Source organism: Penicillium manginii, assembly GCF_028828005.1.
Source record: "Penicillium manginii strain IBT 31320 chromosome Unknown utg000002l:1.0-5564898.0:1.0-5567710.0, whole genome shotgun sequence".
In the NCBI taxonomy this organism is placed as follows: Eukaryota; Fungi; Ascomycota; class Eurotiomycetes; order Eurotiales; family Aspergillaceae; genus Penicillium; species Penicillium manginii.
The window spans coordinates 3926725-3948687 of NW_026643103.1; the positions used below are offsets into that span (position 1 = coordinate 3926725).

A 21963-nucleotide genomic window follows, 5' to 3' on the forward strand; every position below is an offset into this window, starting at 1 on the left:
ACCTTTTTTCTTGCCGGACGAACTCCCTTGCTTTTTTTCTCATACCAGCTCTTGTCTTTTGTTTGCTTCACCCCTCTCTCTCCCTCTCTTCCCCCCTCCGCCCTTCTTTGTTGTGTCATTCCCCTCCTGGCATTACTATGTCGCATACTGGTACTTTTAGGGGAACGCCCAATAAAACAATCGGGAGAGGAAGGCTGCCCGACTTCGACAACTCAGGTGGTTCACATATCCCCCGTCCCCGTTCAGACCGTCCCGAATCCGTTGCCACTACCAACACCCCGGCTAGCGACGTCGGAAGCGGCACCATGAGCGCTGCCAGTACCAGACAACGACAGAATCAGTCGAAGCGTGATGAGGTGCGTGATGAATGATATAGGATCGGCATGCTTGAATATGCCTCGCTCGTCTACCCGACTCCGTCTTTTTTTTTTCTCGGATTGCCGACTAACTCATTGGGCTTTTGCAGGCTATCCGCCGTAAGATGGAGGCCGACCTCAACAAAAAGAGGCACAATCCGGCCAAAGCTCGCAACTCCCGCAAGGCCCCTCCCGGCACCGTGCTGGCCCTGAAGCCAAGCCAGGCCCTTCAGATCAAGCCCTCGCTCAGCATCGCCGAGGCCGCCCAAATGATGGCCGCCAAGCGCGAGGACTGTGTTTTGGTTACCGACGACGACGAGCGCATTGCTGGTATCTTCACCGCGAAGGATCTTGCCTTCCGTGTGATCGGAATGGGATTGAAGGCACGCGAGGTTTCTGTCGCTGAGATTATGACCAAGAACCCATTGTGCGCCCGAACGGACACTAGTGCTACGGATGCCCTCGATCTGATGGTGCGGAAGGGTTTCAGACATTTGCCTGTCATGGACGAAAACCAGGATATCTCCGGTGTCTTGGATATCACCAAGTGCTTCTACGATGCGATGGAGAAACTGGAGCGTGCTTATAGCTCCTCACGGAAGCTCTACGACGCATTGGAGGGTGTTCAGACTGAACTGGGCTCGAGCCAGCCCCAGCAGGTCATTCAGTATGTGGAGGCCCTGCGATCAAAGATGTCCGGCCCGACTCTTGAGTCCGTCCTTGACGGTATGCCCCCAGTCACTGTGTCCGTCCGAACTTCGGTCAAGGACGCTGCTGCATTGATGAAGGAGCACCACACCACTGCTCTGCTTGTCCAGGACCAGGGCTCCATCACCGGTATCTTCACCAGCAAGGACATTGTCCTGCGTGTTATTGCCCCCGGTCTTGATCCATCCAACTGCAGCGTTGTCCGCGTCATGACACCTCACCCTGATTTTGCCCCGTCCGATATGAGCATTCAAGCGGCTCTCCGCAAGATGCACGGTTAGTTTGGCCTAATGACACCCATACCTTGCAAGATACTAATGAGTAAATAGACGGCCACTACCTGAACTTGCCTGTGATGAACGAGGGTGGTGAGATTGTTGGCATGGTTGATGTGTTAAAGCTCACCTATGCTACTCTTGAACAGGTACTACTCTCTGCTAGAAAACTGGCTGAAATAACCGTAGCTAACACAAGTGCTAGATCAACACCATGGGATCCCAGGATGACGAGGGACCCGCGTGGAACAAATTCTGGCTTTCAATGGACCACGAGTCTGATTCGATGGTCTCCGGCAGTGCGAGAGACCAGCCCCATACGCCACACAACCGCTCCGTCATGAGCCCCGACCTGACCCGGTCAGGCTACGACAACAGCGTTCTACCTAACGAATCCGCCTCTCACCACGGCGGCGAAGAGCATTCCGAGGTTGCTTCTCACCAACACCACCAGCAGCCCGCGGAGGATGCCCCGTTCCCATTTAAGTTCAAGGCGCCCAGCGGGCGGGTGCACCGTGTGAACGTGCTCGCCACGGCTGGTGTTTCTGATCTCGTGGCACAGGTGACCGCGAAACTTGGCTCTGAGCTTGAGGCTGTTGGTGGTGAGGCCGAGGTTCAAGAAGGCCGCCTGAGCAACACCGGCTATGCTCTCAGCTATATGGACAATGAAGGCGACACTGTTTCAATCACGACAGATCAGGATATGATCGATGCCATCACCCTTTCACGTCAGACGCGCCGCGACAAGGTTGATCTGTTTGTCCATGACCCTACCCAGCCCCCTATCCCTGCCACTTTGGACCCGCAGCCCGCCAAGCCTGCAACCCCTGTGGTGGAACAGAGCAGCCCTGTCGTCCCCGAGGAGTCTCCGGTCGAGGAGCCTGTAACCAAGCACCGCCAACAGCAGTCCTTCTCCTCGCAGAACCAGCATCCTGAGGAGCAACTCATCGCGGGTGTTCCTAATGATCTGCTTCTGCCCGGAGCTATTGTCACTCTGGCCGCAGTCATTGCCGGTGTCTTCATCCTCAGCCGTCCCAGCGGTCGCTAAAATCCCCCTTTAGACATATCTTCCATTATCGTCGTTATCTCCATCATCATCTCTCTTCGTTCACATTGTTCTTCTAGCCCTTCTGTGGTTTCTTTTCCCGTCAATGGATCCTCCCAGCTCGACACCTTGGGTCCTGTCATCTTCGAGAGTGCATACCCCCCTTCTAATATTGATATTCTGTGTCGCCTTCAGATACCGCTGTTCAGGTAATGATCAGTCGCGGCCTTAGTTTAGCCTTCAATGCAAATACTTACTTCCTAGAGCTTGGGAAATCATGGTGGGGTCCACGGTTTCAATTGAATGTTGCGTAGTATGCCCACTAGCAGGTACTTACTGCTACCAATATCTAGTACCTAGGTACCTAGTTCCAGGGATGCTACTGATCGCCGGCTATATATACTAAGGTACTAATCGGATCAATTGAATGCTGAATATGAACTTAGAAGGGTTAATGAGTGAGGTAATAGTATGAGTATGTAGCTATGAAAAATCCAGTCTTAAGGACCTCGTTCTTATCATCTTACCAGTAGTAAGAACGGATTATTCTGTATCAGGTCTAGTTTGATGCTGGGGTATGAACTGTGGATTGTGCACCGGGGGGGGGGAGCCAAGATGATCACCAAGCCCAATTTCAGCGTGAAAGACTGGAACATATTCTTCATTGAAATCTCTTTTATATCTTGGAGGTAAAATCTATTAATTCGTTTGCCAATTCCCTAAATCTTGTGTTCAAGTGATCAATCACCTTGGAATACTGTCACAAGTACTTGTAGTGGCTATCGCATATCAATTCCCCTAATCATCAATCTTTTTTTCCTCCCTGCCCGCCCCACCAAAAACAAAACTCCTCTCTCCTTCCACCCCTCTTCCACCCCACCATACACTCCCTTCTCAAGAGTTATTGATCTGGGTTGATTTTGTCTGTTGGATCTTGGGAACAGACACACCCACCATGTCCCTACTCCCTCCCGAGGTCCATACCGCGCTGTCCCAGCTGCTGCGCGCCCTCAGCACACCCGACAACGCTGTTCGATCGCAGGCGGAAGACCAGCTGAACAATGAATGGGTTCAGAATAAGCCGGATGTCCTACTGATGGGCCTGGCTGAACAGATTGGTGGAGCTGAAGACACATTAGTGAGTTCACTATCACCCTTTACCCTCTCTAAGGGAGGAGGTGGTGGTCCAGCCAACGACCACAAGACTACCCAACGGTGGGAAAAAATAAGAACAAGGGCGATGCGGGACTGGCACCTCCTCCGTGACACTGGACCGACGGAATAGTATCGCTAAGACCATATCTCCTTCAAAAACCAGACCCGTGCTTTCTCCTCTGTGCTTTTCCGAAGAATCGCAACCAAGACCCGCAAGGACCCCGCCACTGGCGAGGCTAAGGAGGTCTTCTTAAGCCTCCCCAACGAACAACGAGTCGCTATCCGCGAGAAGCTGATCACCTGCCTCACCACCGAATCCGTTCTCGATGTGCGCAAGAAGGTTGGCGATGCCGTCGCCGAGGTAGCCCGGCAATACACCGACAATGGTATGCGGATCATCACCCTTGATACAACGTGGGATCTAATGTTGGCTCTAACACGCTCAATCTTCTCGTTACAGGCGATCAATGGCCCGAACTCCTCGGCGTCCTTTTCCAGGCCAGCCAGTCTCCCGAGGCTGGTCTGCGAGAGACTGCTTTCAGAATCTTTACCACCACCCCTGGTATCATTGAGAGGCAGCACGAGGACGCCGTGGTTGGTGTGTTCACCAAGGGCTTCGAAGACGAGAACATCTCTGTAAGTTCGACCGCAGCGTATATGAGCTGCTTATTCCCAACGGGGATTTTTGATCCCTAATGCTTTTCTTTCTAGGTCCGAATTGCCGCTATGGAAGCCTTCGCCGCGATGTTCCGTTCGATCAGCAAAAAGTCCCAGAGCAAATTCTTCGGTCTCACTCCCGCCCTTCTTCACATCCTCCCTCCCCTCAAGGAATCCAGCGAGAGCGAGGAGCTGTCCTCCGCTCTCCTTGCTCTGATCGAGCTGGCAGAGATCAACCCTAAGATGTTCAAGGCCTCGTTTAGCGACCTTGTCAAGTTCAGCATTGGTGTTATTGCTGATAAGGAGCTGAGCGACCAAGTCCGTCAGAATGCCCTGGAATTGATGGCTACATTCGCCGACTACTCTCCAAACATGTGCAAGAAGGAGACAAACTTTGCCCAGGAGATGGTCACCCAGTGTTTGAGCTTGATGACTGATGTCGGTGCTGATGACGATGATGCCGAGGACTGGAACGCGTCCGAGGATGTAAGTTATCATATTGTCCAAACCCTTTGAATGACTTTCTAACGACCCTCAGCTCGAGCCCGAGGAGAGCGATCTCAACCACATTGCTGGTGAGCAATGCATGGACCGTCTGGCTAACAAGCTCGGCGGCGAAGCTATTCTCCAGCCCGCCTTCTCCTGGATTCCCCGCATGATGTCCTCCACCGCCTGGCGCGATCGTCACGCTGCTTTGATGGCCATCTCTGCTATCTCCGAGGGCTGCCGTGACCTGATGGTCGGCGAACTCGACCAAGTCCTCGCCCTCGTCGTCCCGGCCCTGCGTGACCCCCACCCCCGTGTCCGATATGCGGGCTGCAATGCTCTCGGTCAAATGAGCACTGATTTCGCCGGTACCATGCAAGAGAAGTACCATGGAATTGTCCTGAACAACATTATTCCTGTGCTGGGCAACACTGAGCCCCGCGTGCAGTCTCACGCTGCCGCTGCTCTGGTCAACTTCTGCGAGGAGGCCGAGCGCAGCATCCTTGAGCCCTACCTGGGAGACCTTCTCGGTCGTCTTTTGGAGCTTTTGCAGAGCCCCAAGCGCTATCTGCAAGAGCAGGCTCTTTCCACCATCGCCACCATCGCCGACTCCGCTGAGACCGCCTTCGGTCAATACTACAACAACCTCATGCCGCTGCTGACGAATGTTCTGAAGCAGGAACAGGGCAAGGAGTACCGCCTTCTGCGTGCTAAGGCTATGGAGTGTGCTACTCTGATTGCTCTGGCCGTTGGCAAGGAGAAAATGGGCCAGGACGCTCTGGACCTGGTCAACATTCTGGGCAACATCCAACAGAACATCACCGATGCCGATGATCCTCAATCCCAGTATCTCCTTCACTGCTGGGGCCGTATGTGCCGTGTCCTTGGCCGTGACTTTGTCCCCTACCTGCCCGGCGTCATGCCCCCTCTACTGACCGTGGCTGCTGCTAAGGCCGACATCCAACTCCTTGATGATGAGGACCAGATCGAGCAGGTTGAGCAAGATGAGGGTTGGGAGCTGGTTCCTCTTAAGGGCAAGATTATTGGTATCAAGACCAGCGCTCTGGAGGACAAGAACACCGCTATCGAGTTGATCACAATCTACGCCCAGATCCTGGAGGAGGCTTTCGAGCCTTACGTCTTGGAAACCATGGAGAAAATTGCCGTCCCCGGTCTCGCTTTCTTCTTCCACGACCCCGTCCGTGTTTCGGCCGCTAAGCTCATTCCCCAGCTGCTTAACTCCTTCAAGAAGGCGCACGGCGGTCAGTCCCCCGGATTTGCTGAGATGTGGAGCAAGGTTGCCGAGAAGATCATTGAGGTGCTCAGCGCCGAGCCCACCGTTGATACCCTGGCTGAGATGTACCAATGCTTCTACGAGTCCGTTGAGGTTGTTGGCCGCAACAGCCTCACCCCCCAGCACATGCAGGCCTTCATTGAGTCCGCCAAGTCTACTCTCGAGGACTACCAGATGCGCGTGAAGCAACGGCTGGAGGAGCAGGCCGAGCTCGAGGAGGGTGATGAGGAAAACCTTGATTACGAATTCGCCATTGAGGACGACCAGAACCTGCTCAGCGACATGAACAAGGCCTTCCACACCATCTTTAAGAACCAGGGTAACACTTTCCTACCTGCCTGGGAACAACTGATTCAATTCTATGACAACTTCATCACCAGCCAAGATCCTACTCAGCGCCAATGGGCCCTCTGTATCATGGATGATGTTCTCGAGTTCTGCCCCGCGGAGTCTTGGAACTACAAGGACCACATTATGCAGCCTCTGGCCTCTGGTCTCACCGATGAAAACGCCGCCAACCGTCAAGCTGCCGCCTATGGTGTCGGTGTTGCCGCCCAGAAGGGTGGTGCCCCATGGAGCGATTTCGTTGCCGCCAGCATTCCCAGCCTCTTCCAGGTTACCCAGCACCCGCACTCCCGTACGGAGGAGCACGTTTTCGCTACCGAGAATGCTTCCGCTAGTATTGCGAAGATTCTGCACTACAACGCCTCCAAGGTGCAAGGTGCTCAGGATATCGTCGTCACCTGGATCGAAACTCTGCCCATCATCTACGATGAGGAGGCTGCTCCTTACGCCTATTCCTTCATTGCCCAGCTGATTGACCAGTATGTTTTATCTACCTCTTGACTATCATATTTTTGCTCTCAAAGACCAGCTGCTAAATTCTTTTACAGACAAAACCCCGCCGTCATCAGCAAGGCTGACCGTGTTTTCGGATTTATCGTGCAAGCTCTCGACATGGCGACTCTGCAGGGACAGACTGCCACTCGTGTTGCCGCCTCGGCCAAGCAGTTGGTGTCCGCGACCGGCCTGAACGCCGAGCAGATCCTGGCAGGCGTCAACCCAGACAACCAGGAGCGAGTTCGCAAGTACTTCCAGTAGAGAATTCGGGTTTTGTTCTATATCCGTGGCACTGTTTCTTGCCCGTCCCGGTTGCTCTTTTGTTAATCATTCCCCTTGGCCATGTGAATCCGATGCTAGTGAAAGACCTGAAATGTTTTCGTTAATTTCATATCCCATTTTCTTACTCGCCTCCCTCCCTTTCGTACACTTATTGTCGAGGTCTAAGTGACGTTTATTTAACTCTGGTCTGGCCATGGATGTAGATGGAATTGATATCGAGGCCTTTCTTATGCTGATGAATATGTACACTTGCAATATTCCAATGGCTCTCCTTCTACTCATCTCTCTTTCTCCCTATCTCCATTTCTTTTTAAAGTGAAGAAACTCGGCGGATCTCATTCGCAACCACCTCTTGCAGACCGAGTACCTTGGGCTCCCCAATAAGCCCGTTATCCCGCTGCTCATACAAAGTTCCTCCCTCGGTCCAGATGCGGCGCAGAGTGAGCACAGTCGCAGCTCCATTCCCAGCGTCCCATGCGGCCTTTTCCAGCTCGCGCAGTCGCTCAAGGGAGGTTTCCGAAACGGACTCCCATGGCTGACCAGTCGTTTGACGCTCAAACTCAGCCTGGATTTCGGCCGGGGTGGTAGTGAATGAATTCACACGCAGAGCTCGGTTGCGAGCCTCAGGGCCAGCGTTAAGAAGAGCTGACAGAACCAGGGTTCCCACACTGTATCCATGCGTTAGCTTATTATATCCAAAACAACGAACTTCTTCTCCTTTCCCAGGTATCCAAAACTAATATAGATGCAAAACCAAACCCGGAGATAGTACTTACTCCTTCATCGTAGTCAAGCTAACCCTCGCCGCCCCCTTTTCACCCAGCAACACAGCCTTGCGTTCCTTGACATCCCATCCACCGGCTTCTTCCAGCCCGGGCGTGAAATGAAGATACATTTCCGCAAATGGGCCCGTCACGACGTACGAGTAGTCGAGATCACCGCGTGAAATCTCCTGCTCGAGCACGGCGCGAACCTTCAACTTCTGCTGATGCGGCTTTTCATGCGCCGAGGCAGGACCGTAGGCGATGTCTGTGCCATACTCGGATGGGAAGAACCATTTCACGTCGGAACTTGCAGCTGCGAGACGAATGAGAGATATCTGCTGTGCAAGGGTGTTTCGGCCAAGGGCTGAAATGACGGTGTCGATTCCTGTTGCCCGATTAGTTTAGCCATTGCGATTCAATAGAGGTGAGGGTATAGTAGGTATAATTTGATAGGGTATCTTATACCATTGTATGCAGCCTTTACAGCGCTCTCATCTTCAACATCTCCAACAATAATCTCGACTTTTTGCTGTATCAGCTTTTCCAGATATGCCGATTTGGTCTCGGCAGTTCGTGCGGAGGTGAAGATGGCCACTCGGCCGAAGGAATCGCGGGCAGTGAGGACGGCTTCCAAGATGAACGAGCCGATTTGGCCAGTCGCGCCGAAGAGGAGGATATTCTTAGCAGCCATGATCTTGATATTTTAATATCTCTTTGGTATTTGTATTCTGGGTTAAGATTCAATTGGATCTATAGTATGGAGAAGACAAGAAGAAGAACCGCTTGGAATCAACGTGGGGCGCGGGGTTGCTTAGCAATCGAGATGGAAATTGACCCCATCGTCATGTCCTACCCACGATGATACCATACCTCATAGTACGCTATAGTATACTCAAACCACCATCTCCAGAATCTCCAGTACCTGTTCCTTCTCCTTTAATGGTACTGGATTTGACTGGCACCATCGGTCGTGTAGACTATGCGCTGCCAGTGCATCCAGCTTATCCCGGCCAACACCCACATCAGCAAGGGACCGCGGCATACCAAGCTCACGGATCACTGCATCGAGGATATCGCCAAGATCGGCCGTCTCAGTATCAACCGACCGGCTATGTAGAACCTCCGATACGATGGGGTCGTTAAGGAGGAACTCGCGAACTCGCGCTTGTCGATCCCGGTTGGCATTGTGCTTTGCATTGAATTTACACACAGCCGGGAGAAGAATACAGCTTGTTTCACCGTGACCAACTCCGAGAGGGCCGAGCTGTCGTTCTTCGTTAGCTTTTATTCCCCGAGCGAATCTTGTTGGTGATATGGAGTAAAGTGTAACAAACCTGATGTCCAATTCCGTGGCTAGCTCCCAATTCCACTGATCCACTCGTACAAGCCGCCATCGCATCCACTGATCCCAATTGGCACTGAAGATGAGCATTACGGTCTGCACGGTCCTTGTGACAGCGAAGGAGTCCGGGGACCAGCATGCCGAGTGCGCGTTCTGCCAGCTCGTCCGACGCAGATGTCGTCCCAACGATGGCACAGAGCGTCTCCACACAATGGTCCACAGCGCGTACGCCCGTACTGATCCAGATGGAGTCGGGAGTTTTCGCCGCTAGCTCGGGGTCCAAAATAATCAATTGTGGTCCACGGGTAGGTGGTTGAAAGCTATACTTCCGGCGTGATACATCTTCAGTCCCACCGGCGAAGTTGGAATACTCTCCCGCGGAAAGAGAAGTTGGCACAGAAATAATGGGTACGGTAGGCTTCTGGATATTTTCTCTCTTATCCGGACCTTCTGCGAGCGTTTCGAGTTCATCTGGCTTGCGAACATCATTGGCGAGGGCCTATAACGTGGATGTTAGAACACTTGATTGGCCTGTTGGTAAGGATCTAGCTGTAGATGCGACACATACCAAAGCAACAATTTTTGCTCCATCAGTCAAGCTACCCGCTCCCAGTGTGAGGATTAGATCAGCCTTTGCATTTCGCGCCTCCTCGACGATCTCGAGGACTTCGGACCAGAGCGTGTGGCTCTGCATTCCGACACGACACCCGACGACCCTGTCCGGTCCCAGTGCAGCATTCAAGCGGCCAAGAGAGTCGGTATTCCGAGCCAATGAGCCTGAGCAGATCACATATACGCGTGAAGCGTGGAAGGTCTCAGTGACATGTCGGGCGGCGGCGGCGGGGAAGGCGATGCCATATGAGAGTAGCGGGCGCTCGCGGCCAGAGAATGCCGGGCGAACGGTTTCAGTCATGATTATTCTGGAAATTGTGAAGGCTTGTAAAAGAGACAAATCGGATTTCTAATGAGCTTCCAGCAGAGCGAGGTCGTTATATCATCGCGAGTATAAAGTCTCCATGTGGGAGGTGAATGTGGGGCTGATATGTGGGTTCTCAATACTTCGTCACATCGACAATGTACGACTAGTACTTAGTCAGTACTAGTAACGATTACATTAGTAGGGATAACTTGTATCATCGATCTTTCTCATTATGAAATTGTACCAAATAATTATCCAGTACGTTTCTCTAACCGATTGATTCCTTTTTCGTTATGCCCACGGGACTCCATCGGTTCTCCTCTCCGTGTAGCCGAGAAAAGAAATTATTGAAGCGCTTAGACATCAGTCAACTAGTCTAAACAATTATGAACGCAATACTGGTAGGTACGGTTATTGTATATCACGTTGTGGAACTCTCAAGAATAAATTTTGAATCGTATTTGACGAATGTCCATGGATGTTGGAAAGCCAGGTATTCAGCCCCCGAGGAACCCAGCTTTAATTGACAACAAAATTATGGGAGCCGCCGCTTTTCACGGCGACGGTAGCAGTTGACTTCCCATAGACCACTCCGGCAGAAATCTTAGCACCGTCTCTCTTGATTGATGGTCTTTTAGACGAGTTGGGATATGGCAGAACGACATTCCCAGTCGTGCCCTTAGGAACCGAAAAACTCAGCGAATACCCATCAGACTTTTTCTTCCAAGAAGCTTGAAACTTCCCAAGTGAAGTCACAAAGCCGGCTTGAGCGTGTTCCAAGTCTGCAAACTGCGGTGCAACAGTCCAAGTCTTGCCTAATCGTGAGGTCACCGAGAGACCGACAATATACTCCGTTAACGCTGATGTGGGGCCCGACGACCAGCCATGTGCGTGAGAAACATATGAAGGGTCGTAACCATATCCACGACTACTTCTGTAACCAAATGTACCATTCTGCAGGTAGCCTTCAATAACAGTACTTTCTGTACCATTGGGATTGTTGAGATACCAGCCCCAGCTGCGCCGTATCAGATCCAGAGCACGAGTGGAGTTCTGAACGACGAAATGGCTTTGAATCTCGAATGATGAAATAAAGGAAACCACATTCTCTGGTAACTCGGGAGCTACAGCTCCGAGTGGAGTCCAATTTTCGGTCAGCTTCTCTGAAATACCTGCCGCACGGTCAGAGTCGACTACTCCAAAGAGAATGGCCATGCTGTTTGCATCTTGTGGGTGAAGCGTAGTATCCGTGGCGTTGTCTTTGAATGCACCGTATCCATCATCCCAGCAATATTCGTTGATGGCTTGCTTGAGATTTTCGGCTCTTGAGTTCCACAGGTTGGTCAGGTTGGTAGTGTCCCCGGCCCATGTTGCTAGCTCGGCTCCAGTCTTTAGGGTGTGGTAGAGGCTGTAACCTTTTAGCACGAAATTTCAATGATATAGTATCCAGTAAGAATTCATCATACATCATCTGGGCTTCTGTGTTGTTATATCCCTGCTGCCATCTAGCCCAATCGCGAATCCCTGTCACATCCAACAATCCGCTAGCATAAGTCACTTTACCGTAGATGAAATCCATGGCAAGAAGATAGCCATCCCAATTCGTCTCCAGAAAGGCCGTATCATTTGTGTACAGCACATAATTATGTGTGCCAATCATCGACCACATATGATACGTATCCGAGCCTTTCTGACTGAGTGGTGGTCCCGACTCATCAAACGCACCGGTTGATTTATCCTGCTAAGCCGTTAATCACAAATCACGTCCATCAACATGGCTTCACTTACCTGAGTGTTATACATAATTTGGAGCGCATTCTTGACACTATCAAGATCTCCCAAACTCACAAAAGCAGACGGAACGGCAATGCCCATATCACCAGGCCAGACCGCACGATCACGCTTGGCACCATCCACAATTATTGTATCACCAGGACCGAGAGTACCATTGTTTAGCCAGCCAGATGTGACCCCACTGTTAAGGCGACCAGTGGTGACAGGGACCTCGTTCGTCTGCAGCGTATAGGCCCCGCTGTACCAAATGCGGTTCAACAACTCATCACTGCAGTGAAAGTATCCCTGATAGGCGCGAAGATTCGACCAGGTAGGCTGAAATGCAAGCTCAAGAGTAATATCTTTGAGCTGTACAGTTGCAGAGTCATCTGTGATCAGGAAGAGTGACAGGTATCTGAATCCTCCACGGAGGTACTTGTCGGGCATGTCATAGGAGTGGGTCCCAGATGACGAAAAGTTCGCGTAGAGAGCACCATCGTGATATCGTGCATTTGAGGAGTCCGACCATTCTCCGATCCAGTTCTTCCCCTCGGTGAATGCAAGTCCCAAAGCGCCACTACCAGTTGAAGTGTATTGCAGGTGAACGATGCCGCCTACTTCTTTGCCGAAGTCGAAGACCACGAGCGATCCATTTCCGTGGAATTTGGCTGTCGCGGGATGAGATGAGTCTGCAACTGCATTGGTTTTCAAATCGGAGAGAATTGAGGCTGGTCGGACTGTTCGCGATGATGGTGCGTAGATATTCTTATCCCATACTCCGCTGAATGCACCTTCTGTTGGGCCGGAGCAGGAAACATCTCTCCAACATGATTGTGCATTAGAAAGATGAACTATTGAATAGAGACTGAGCAGCAGCCCTATCCAATGAATTACCGACATACTGTCCTTCAATCGGTATCTGTTGTGTTTGTAAATGCAGGGCAAGATTAAAACGGGGTTGAAAGACCCCACCGGACAGGTTTACATATAGATTTTGAGTCTAGAAAGACCGCGGAATTACATCAAAGGTAGACTCATACTCGGCCTTGAATACAGCGAGCCTGAATGGCTAAGCGAGATTGGTGAACGTGGGGAAGCTGGTCAGGGATACTGAAGATCTGCACTCATTGGTGGAAGAATCCTTGTCAAGCAATATGAACCCCTGCAGAATCAGCCGGGATCAGGGCATCGATCAGCATACAAGCAATAATGTGGCTTCAATGCGCCAGTAGCATCATTTATCAAGCCACATATGACACCTTCCGGGTCTTTCCCCCGCAATCTATTTCCTCCGCAGTCCGCGGCACCGAAACGCATTCGGCTCAAAGATGCCCGAGGCTGCGATCACTGGGGAAAATACGATAGGTATTTGAGAAAACCTATATCCTAGCTCTCCGTTGAATTGGCATATCTATATTAACAAGATAGAGTGACAATGCGGGGTCTCCAGATTTCCGCCGCCGTGCTCCATCTGGGGCTGTTATTGTCGCCTGTTCTCGCGGCAGTGACAAGCTCAGGTCCGAAGGTTTGCACCGTCAAGGCAAATGGACACAAAAAAGACGACGTTCCCAATATCCTCAAAGCCTTCCATAAATGTGGGCATGGAGGCAAAGTTGTATTCCCCAAGGACGAATCTTACTGGATTGCGACTCGTTTGAACCCTGTCCTCGAAGATGTGGAGATTGAATGGCGAGGAGAATGGACCGTATGTGACTTCCGACTTTCATCCAATTTCGGAACATTCGACTAATTTAGTTTCATATAGTTTTCCGATGACCTTGAATATTGGAGAAATAATTCTTATCCTATCGCGTTCCAGAATCATGCCGCAGGGTTCATTATCTCTGGGAGTAACATCAAAATTAACGGACATGGTACCGGGGGTATTGACGGCAATGGCAATGCTTGGTATACCGCTGAGGCTGGTAATACTAAGCCAGGAAGACCGATGCCCTTCGTATTTTGGAATGCGTCTGAAGTGAGTGTGGACAATTTCCACATCAAGAATCCGCAACTGTGGAGCTTGAATATTATGAACGGTAAGAATATGCGCTTCAACAATATCTACGTCAATGCAACTGCCGTCGATGCGCCATACGGTACCAACTGGGTGCAGAACACCGATGGGTTTGGTAAGTGCTCTTACCTAATACAATCCGGCTTCATTATTGACAACTATCAGATACAATGGATGTAGATAACGTCGAGCTCACCAACCTAATCTACCAAGGTGGTGACGACTGCATCGCGATTAAGCCACGCTCCTATAATGTCAATATTCGAAACGTTACTTGTCGCGGCGGAAACGGTATAGCCATCGGAAGTCTGGGACAATATCTGGAAGACTCGAGCGTTGAAAACATTACCATCGACGAGGTCAAGATCATCCGATACAATGAGGATATGCACAACTCTGCATATATCAAGACCTGGATGGGAGGTCTCACCCCGCAGAGTTCGTACGAGAGCGCAGGGCTTCCGCGTGGTGGAGGCTGGGGAAGTATAAAGAATGTGGTTTTCTCCAATTTTGAGATCAACGGGGCAAATGCTGGACCGTCAATCACCCAAGATAATGGAAATAATGGCTCATACAGTGGTACGAGTAAGATGAGCATTTCAGATGTCTCATTCGTCAACTTTACTGGGTACATTCAAACCAGTTCGGCTAAGATTGCTTCGGTATCGTGCTCAAACGTTCATCCGTGCTACGATATTGACTTTGAGAATGTGGTGCTATATCCGCTCAACTCAACGACGCCAGGAGTAGGGACCTGCAAGTATACGGCAAAAGACGGAGTCGAAGGCCTTGAAGGCTGCTAAGAATCCTGTACCTAGGTACCTATCTAGAATGCCGAAAATTATAGCGATGGATACGATTCACCCCAGACGATCATGAGATGAGGAAATGAAAATCCCGTTATACTATTAGCTACTAGACGTCAAATGTACAGCAAAAATTCTGCGACAAAATTCCTATTCATATGATAAAGTAGCCCTGAGGTACCCAGTTGGAGCTATATGCCAGCCCTCGCGTTGCGAAGCTTGGTTATATCCATCGTTATAGCCGTCACTTGAGGTGGTTGTCTGAAGGGCACTTTGCTTTCTACTAGGCTCTCTTTCTTTGATGTGTCTCCGGCCCTTTGCATCAGCAGCAAGCTTTTTCTTCGCATCACTGGCAGCGGCACGTTTTGCCTTTTCATCAGCGACACGTTTTTCCTCCTTGACTCTATTTTGTCCAGCCCATGCTTGCAGTAAGTACGGATTGCACATGCACCAAAAAAGAACATCTCGAGTTGCACTTGCATCTTCCAAAGCACTGTGCCCTTTTCCGACTTGTATGTCACGCTTTAGGAGTTCATCGGCAAGAGGCTTCAGGCCCCATCTGCGTCTCATTCGCGTGGTATGAGAAGTGGGAAGAAAGACAGCCTCCGCGGTCAATATAGCGGTATCCACGATATTATGGTGCAGTATTCCAAGAACCTCGAGATCATTGTCAAGGGAATGGCCAATAAGAATCGTATTCACGTCCATGAATCCCCACAACCTTTGACGCGCTGCTTTCCAGCCTCGGAGTGCCTCCCCAGAAGCACAAGCACGGCGCATCCGGGCTAATGAAACACCGCTATATCTGGCTCTCCAATCGATAACCCTCTCTGTCGGGTTCACAATAGTGTCTATCAAAACCTCTCCGGTGAAAAAATCAATTGCGCTGAGGGAGACGACCGCCGAACGCCCGCCCACAACTCCCACCATTTCACAGTCGACAACGATCGCCGTTCTCTTGGTGGTAGGGAATGTAGTTGGCGTTTGGAGGTAGTCTTCATCTCTAAGAGCGCGTTTACCTCCTCTCTGGTCCTTGGTCATATGTGATAGGCCCAAAAAGTACCCTTCTGCTTGAAGGCGAGCTAGCGAGTGTCGTTTTGCCTGCAGATATTCCAAACCCATATCACCTTGGGACATACAGTGCTGAGTATTGAGGGCCGTTGGGATATTGGTTAATCGTGCCTCTTTTAAATTGACTTAGGTGAGAATAGTCCTTCACTGAATGAGATGATATGGCCATACCTTGTGTGACTGTGTATACAGGTGCATCGCCGATTGATAACTTGTCAATTGATGAGGTCAATGAATTAATAGTATCTGTTGATAAAGCGGTGTTCTGAGCTAAGTTCTGATATGCATCCGATTCTTTTAGGATGGTACTTTGCTGCGTGTTTGTTGACATAGTGGGCTGTGGCTTTGCCTGAGGATTTGGGGATCGCTTGGCCCCTTCTTTGGCAAGTGGCCTTTGTGGCACGGCGTTCTGTTTCTCACGGCGATAGTACATTATGGAAGTCAAGTCGCAGGATGATTCACAATCATCATTCCTCTGAAAGTGCCGTACAAAAGACCATGCATCACCTACTGTTGCATAATTGCACTGTGCACAAATGAGGGAATGGTCTAAAGCCTTGAAATGAGCAGTGAGAGCGTGAAGACTCTTGAATCCACCTTTTCTGCATGCCGGGCACCTGTAAAGAGTAACCAGGGCTGTTTGGTCTGCCATTTCGGTGCTGTAAGTCTAAAGTCTGGGTAGGAAGGCTTGATAAAAAGGAATTTAAAGCGAGTCAGGGTCCAGAATTTGGACTTGTCATAGCAGTTCCCTTACCGCCCCAGCCGTACCGATGCCCGATGCCCGATGTACCCCTACACAACCGCATTGTTAAACTTACATTCCAACTTGGTTACCGTATTAGAATAACTTAAACTATACCATGTCGAATTTTTACTAGTATTAATGGTTTTGGGGTTTTTCATACACGTAAATCAGCTTGAAAATTCTGACTTTCAGCAGACACTAGAGAGTCTCGCCTGGGATTATCTATATTGAATCTGGGAAAGATACAGTCTTGCATTGTATCCATTCAGCTTTGATCAAGAAATTGAGAGTAAATACATAGTTTAGTCGTCCAATTATATCGTCTGGGTTCGAGATCATACCATATCACGTGGCTCCCCACACTCCAGCTCTCCGCCCCGAACCGACCGGAGTCCCGATTGAAGATTGAAGATACCCTTTCCAACTCGCAATCCATACATAGACACACCATGTCCTCTTCCCTTCGATCAAATCCCTGGAGGGCATACCAGTGCCTCGCCCGTCAAAGGGTTCGCATCCCCCAAAACACCCGCCACCTCTCCTCGACCACCCTCCGATCCGCCAACAATGCCGCCAGCAATCCCCTCCGATCCGCCGAGCGCGCAAAGCGTGTGCAAGAGGTCGCAAAGGCCAAGCGCTCGGTCGTCATCTCCACCGTGGGAATCATTGCCTGCGCAGCGACAATGTACGGATTGATCACGTATGACGTGTTCGGAGTCGAAGCATTGAAGAACAAGGAGGAAGCGACATTAGACAAACAAGCCGACGCCGCCACAAGTACCCCAACGAACAACGGCGCAATCAAAATGGACGGACCAACCGGCTTCCCAAGTGACGGCGGACCCCCCCCCGTAATCCCCGTTCACGGCCAAGACCTCGTCGACCAAATCGCAACGGGCAACAGCTCAGTCCCATATTTCCCCACCACCATCCGCCTACCCTCCCTCAAAGACGACAAGAAACAAGCCGGTGATGAACTCTCCACCGCCGACGGCGACGAGTACCAACTCCTCGGCCTGGGCATCCGCAGCGTCTCCTTCCTCTCAATCCAGGTCTACGTCGTCGGCCTGTACGTCGCAAAGGCAGACATCACCGAGCTCCAGCAACGTCTCGTCCACACAGCCGTCCACCCACCCTCCAACGACGCAGCCGCCATCTCCGGTGTCGGCGCCGACGCCGCAACATCCCTCGTCCCGCCCGAACGCCAACAACTCAAGGAAATGCTCCTTAGACCCAGAGACCGGCGACGCAGCCTGGTCAGCCATCATCAAGGATGACGGGATTCGCACCGCCTTCCGCATTGTGCCCACCCGTAACACGGACTTCATGCATCTCCGCGACGGCTGGGTCCGCGGCATCACGGCTCGCGCGCAGCAGAAGAAACCGGCCCCGGGCTCGGAGCAGCCCGGCGAGTTCCAGGATCAGGAATTCGGGACGTCGATGAATGACTTCAAGGCTGTTTTTGGCGGTGGTCAGCGTAAGAATGTTCCCAAGGGGCAGACTTTGGTTCTTATGCGTGGTGCGCAAGGTGCGCTTGATGCGCTTTTCCAGCCTGAGGCTTCGAAGCCGATTCAGTGGATGGGGAGGGTTTCGGATGAGCGGATTAGTCGTCTTGTTTGGTTGAATTATCTGGCTGGGAAGACTGTTGCTAGTGATGGGGCGCGGAGGAATATTGTTGATGGGCTGATGACTGTTGTTGAGCGGCCTGTTGGAACTGTCACTCAGCGGGTTGTTTGAGATTGATGAGGGGTTTTGGTTGTTGTGTACTATTAGGTGATCTCTTTGTTTTCTTTCTTGGGATTGTTGTGATGTCTTTGTTTCGCTATCTTGTTTCGCATCTCATGTATTGTACAAAGCAGCGTTGATTCTATTCGGGAACTACACCGGATAATCTCCACCTCCCAACTCAATTACTATTCACCACTACTATCATAGCGGTATGTAAGGGCTGTCTGCTTACGATTTGGAGATGCGAAATGGTAAGGGAGGTATCTCGCGCATGCATGTGCAATTATGAACCAGCTAGCTAGAAGTCATTACTCCTTCATCGCTCTTCAATTCAAAGTCTATTTGTGTTCATGAATGATCGGATTTAAAGGGCACCAGCGTCCTTCAGGAGCTGAGGGAGCTGGGCCTTGACATTCTGGAGGTCGGAGTTGCCGCCAATGTGCTTCTGCTTGATCCAGATGTTGGGAACGGTGCGCTGGCCGGAGATCTCGTTCAGGGCGTCCTGGATAGCGGATCCATCATCTAGAGGAGATAAGAATTGTGGTCAGCATGGGTTCCGATACTCGATTTTACTAGTGTTGCATCAGATGCAAGAAATATTGCGTGCAGGGCAGGGAGCGGGGTAAAATAAGCACGTCGGGAAGAAAGTTCCAATGCCCGTACAATAAACATTCCCCGCGGCGCAAAGCCGCTATAACTCCAAGAAGACTTGAAAAAAGGAGGGGCGCAATATATCCGAGGGAAAGAAAGGCGAGGGAAGTAAATGAGGACTAACCGATTTGGTCGAGCTCAACGAGGGTGAATTTGGCATCGAAGCTGTTGAGAAGGCTCTTGCTGGTAGTGCAGTAGGGGCAGTAGGACTTGGAGAAGACGACGACGGCGTTCTCATCGATGAGCTTCTGGGCCTTGGTCTTTGCGGCGGACATGGCGGCGGGAGATGGAGCGGCGAAGGTGCCGAAGAGACGTGTGAAAAAAGAAATGGTGGGCGAAGATTGGAAGGAAACCGAGCGGAGGGGGCGGTTTCTTTTTCTTTAAAAGGGTGGTTGCGGGAATGGAGTTGTTCGCCGGCCTTCGATTCGGTGATTCGGTCATTGCGCGGCGCGATGATGTCAGGTGATGATTTGTCATCGAGACCGAACATGCCTAGTTACAGGATACTATACAAGACAGGATACAGTAAACTATATTTACAACGTATATCGTGATATCTAAATGATCAGATTCATGAGCACAGCTATAAATGCTCGCTAAGCTCAACAGGAGTTAAAATAAACTAGACAAGAAAACAATAGAACACGCTCGTCAGGATTGGGAATATGGCAAAAGTGGCAACAAATGTGCGCAAAGGAGCAGAAAGGAGATGGAAAATAACAGTGCAGAATAGGGGGGGAGAAGAGGGTAAGATAAGATCGGAGTTCCATCAGATCTCCCTGACAAAAAAACAGATAGAAAAAGATATACACGGGTGCAGTAACCCCGCTCGAGAATGATTCAATGAGCATCCTTTCTTTCGGGTTGACTTCCAGTCACACCGACTGGATGTAAGGAAGAATGGTCACAGAAGAATTGAAAGGAAAAATGGATGAAAAGGAGTGGATGCATATGTAAAAGAAAATGATATGCTCCGGTGAGAATGACATACGAACCGAATTAAAAGGAAAATTTTTGTGTGACAGGCTAAAAGTGAAAAGGAAGAAGCCGAGTAAACACCATCCCACTGGGTCCGCTGAAAGGTTAAAAAGGAAAGGGGGCGGGGAGAAAAAAAAGTAGTAAGGATCAACAGAGAAAAAGAAATCGAAGGTTTTGGTGTCGGCGTTGGTGTTGATGTATGGACTGTGTGCCAATATCAAATGTATCACGGGGGTGAGGAGAAATGAACGTCCATCACATCACAATGCAGCATCCACAGCTCTTTTCTTTTTTGGGCTGCTGCTGTGCAGTGACCACTGGAGGATTCCAGTTGGGGTTGGGGGTCAATCCCAGCGGAGGTGTGTCCTGTACCTTAGGCATGGTACTGTAGCCGGTACTTGTGTTGGGTCTTGGTGGCTCGGGGCTCTTGGGAGGTTGAGGTGGTTCTCGGTCTTTCTCCTCGGCTGGCTGGATAAATTCATCCGTCTTGGGCGGCACGGGAGGCATATCGTTAGGATACACAGCGAGAGGCGCAAAGTCTCGATCGTAGGTATTAGGCGTCCGGCCTTCTTTCTCCCACTGTTCCTGCTGCATTTTCTTGGCAAGAGTGGGAAGCATCTGCTGGTCAGGCGGAAGGCGAGGGTCGGGCTTGTACATCGTGGCCAGCCATGGTGGATCTCCTTCAGGACGATTGACTCCGGTGGTAGGTCGGGTTTCGCCTCCTCGGGTGGTTGGTCGCTGAGATGTGTTCCCTGAAACTGCACGCGATCTCGCCGTCGAGGCCGAGGGCTTTCGGTTGGTAGGTGGGGCAGAGGTCTTACGGGTCGCAGATTCCGTGGCCTTGGTTGGGTTCTTTCTTGGGGTGTTCTGGGTGGTGTTGAAGTTGAATCCGCGGCTGTTGGGGCGGCTATTAGGAGAGGGTGTGGTTGGTTCGGCGTCGGTATTGAGAGGCTCGCTAGCTCTACGGCCTCGGGAAAACTCGTCATTCTCAAGTTCATCAGTAGCTGCACGACTGCGAGCGCCACGAGAATCACGACCACTAGCCAATGGCACCGGACTAGCCATCGAAATAGGTATCCGGGAAGAGCTTTTTCGGAGACCGGGGTTGCTGTAGATGCTGGCTGCTGCTTCGTCTGCAGCAATCTCTTCAGGTCTTCGAAGATCCCACTGGTGACGCTCCTCGCCATCGGCACCTACACGGCTACCCCTATGTTCTTCCCGTAGTTGAGGCCAAGGTTCCGAGTGCTCTGTGTTATGCGATGTCACCGCAGTGCCGCCATTCGCAGTACTCTGGTGGGAATCATGGCTCTGGCCACGTCCAGCACTCGACTTGCTCTCGGCTCTCATTCGTCGCTGGAACATTATGGCCGCCTGGTGAAGTTCCTCGCTCTCGATTTTGGCGAGTTTGTCTCGGTGAATCCAGCTCTCAGGGTTGAATTCTGTGGATTTTTCATCCAGCTCCTCGCCTGTATCTTTGCGGCTCGACATATCGTTTCCCGGGGTATCACGCATACTGCTGATGTCACTTCCATGTCGGTTTAGACTGTGGTCTCGTCGGCCGCGGTGTGCATAATAAGGGGCATCGTTTCCGGGCATGGTTCGGGAGACAGACGAGCTTCGTGAGCCGTTGGAGTTTCGATTCCTAGTCGATCTCGCACGGACGGAGCTCGAGTCATAGGAGGTCCGTGGTTTTGAGGAATGCTGGGGAGTGCCCTGTGCGAGAGGAGAAGATCAGTCAAAAGAGTCCTCGGGTGGTTTATTTTTCCCTTTCTTCTCCGCCTTTTCACCTCACAAGCTCCCCCAGATAAGGGAGGGAGAAGAAAACAAAGAAACAAAGTTTGAACCGGATGAAAACCTACATCGCTACCAATTGGTACAGAGAATTCCCATTTTTCATTGTCCACACCTCCAGATGGCAGGGCTTCAGTCGAATACGCCGTGGCAACGCCCGCCATTCCCAGGGTTCGGGGGTGGGAGTCTATGGGTGTGGTGGGGGGGGAAGGGAAGGGAAGATCAAGGCCAGTCCAGCTGGAACCCGCTTCAAAGGTGACAAGTAGAGGAGAATTCCGAG

The 21963-nt window shown here is 51.1% G+C and overlaps 10 protein-coding genes across 10 annotated transcripts; 4 read left to right on the forward strand and 6 right to left on the reverse strand.

Moving 5' to 3' along the window:
• Positions 1-137: 137 nt before the first annotated feature.
• On the forward strand, positions 138-2387 carry N7533_002757 (CBS and PB1 domain protein; the record flags this gene model as incomplete). The annotated part of the gene is made up of 4 exons (XM_057099407.1): positions 138-356; positions 467-1340; positions 1394-1488; positions 1545-2387. The coding sequence occupies 4 exons, from the start codon at positions 138-140 to the stop codon at positions 2385-2387; spliced, it is 2031 nt and encodes a 676-aa protein (XP_056964543.1).
• A 952-nt stretch (positions 2388-3339) lies between these two features.
• Positions 3340-7077, forward strand: N7533_002758 (nuclear import receptor PSE1; the record flags this gene model as incomplete). The annotated part of the gene is made up of 6 exons (XM_057099408.1): positions 3340-3522; positions 3703-3925; positions 4000-4175; positions 4251-4682; positions 4735-6800; positions 6870-7077. 6 exons carry the CDS (start codon positions 3340-3342, stop codon positions 7075-7077), a joined length of 3288 nt encoding a protein of 1095 aa, XP_056964544.1.
• A 331-nt stretch (positions 7078-7408) lies between these two features.
• Positions 7409-8553, reverse strand: N7533_002759 (uncharacterized protein; the record flags this gene model as incomplete). The annotated part of the gene is made up of 3 exons (XM_057099409.1): positions 7409-7766; positions 7875-8247; positions 8328-8553. The coding sequence occupies 3 exons, from the start codon at positions 8551-8553 to the stop codon at positions 7409-7411; spliced, it is 957 nt and encodes a 318-aa protein (XP_056964545.1).
• A 201-nt stretch (positions 8554-8754) lies between these two features.
• On the reverse strand, positions 8755-10117 carry N7533_002760 (iron-containing alcohol dehydrogenase; the record flags this gene model as incomplete). Its single annotated transcript, XM_057099410.1, has 3 exons — positions 8755-9126; positions 9197-9703; positions 9773-10117. The coding sequence occupies 3 exons, from the start codon at positions 10115-10117 to the stop codon at positions 8755-8757; spliced, it is 1224 nt and encodes a 407-aa protein (XP_056964546.1).
• Positions 10118-10642: 525 nt separating this feature from the next.
• Positions 10643-12796, reverse strand: N7533_002761 (putative alpha-L-rhamnosidase B; the record flags this gene model as incomplete). Its single annotated transcript, XM_057099411.1, has 3 exons — positions 10643-11531; positions 11590-11861; positions 11912-12796. 3 exons carry the CDS (start codon positions 12794-12796, stop codon positions 10643-10645), a joined length of 2046 nt encoding a protein of 681 aa, XP_056964547.1.
• Positions 12797-13331: 535 nt separating this feature from the next.
• N7533_002762 (putative extracellular exo-polygalacturonase) lies at positions 13332-14716 on the forward strand (the record flags this gene model as incomplete). The annotated part of the gene is made up of 3 exons (XM_057099412.1): positions 13332-13601; positions 13662-14028; positions 14079-14716. 3 exons carry the CDS (start codon positions 13332-13334, stop codon positions 14714-14716), a joined length of 1275 nt encoding a protein of 424 aa, XP_056964548.1.
• A 153-nt stretch (positions 14717-14869) lies between these two features.
• On the reverse strand, positions 14870-16442 carry N7533_002763 (3'-5' exonuclease; the record flags this gene model as incomplete). The annotated part of the gene is made up of 2 exons (XM_057099413.1): positions 14870-15903; positions 15962-16442. 2 exons carry the CDS (start codon positions 16440-16442, stop codon positions 14870-14872), a joined length of 1515 nt encoding a protein of 504 aa, XP_056964549.1.
• Positions 16443-16984: 542 nt separating this feature from the next.
• Positions 16985-18272, forward strand: N7533_002764 (chalcone isomerase domain-containing protein; the record flags this gene model as incomplete). Its single annotated transcript, XM_057099414.1, is given in 2 exon segments — positions 16985-17791; positions 17808-18272. The coding sequence occupies 2 exon segments, from the start codon at positions 16985-16987 to the stop codon at positions 18270-18272; spliced, it is 1272 nt and encodes a 423-aa protein (XP_056964550.1).
• Positions 18273-18627: 355 nt separating this feature from the next.
• Positions 18628-19189, reverse strand: N7533_002765 (glutaredoxin; the record flags this gene model as incomplete). The annotated part of the gene is made up of 2 exons (XM_057099415.1): positions 18628-18785; positions 19039-19189. The coding sequence occupies 2 exons, from the start codon at positions 19187-19189 to the stop codon at positions 18628-18630; spliced, it is 309 nt and encodes a 102-aa protein (XP_056964551.1).
• Positions 19190-20147: 958 nt separating this feature from the next.
• N7533_002766 (uncharacterized protein) lies at positions 20148-21847 on the reverse strand (the record flags this gene model as incomplete). Its single annotated transcript, XM_057099416.1, has 2 exons — positions 20148-21605; positions 21752-21847. 2 exons carry the CDS (start codon positions 21845-21847, stop codon positions 20148-20150), a joined length of 1554 nt encoding a protein of 517 aa, XP_056964552.1.
• Positions 21848-21963: the final 116 nt, after the last annotated feature.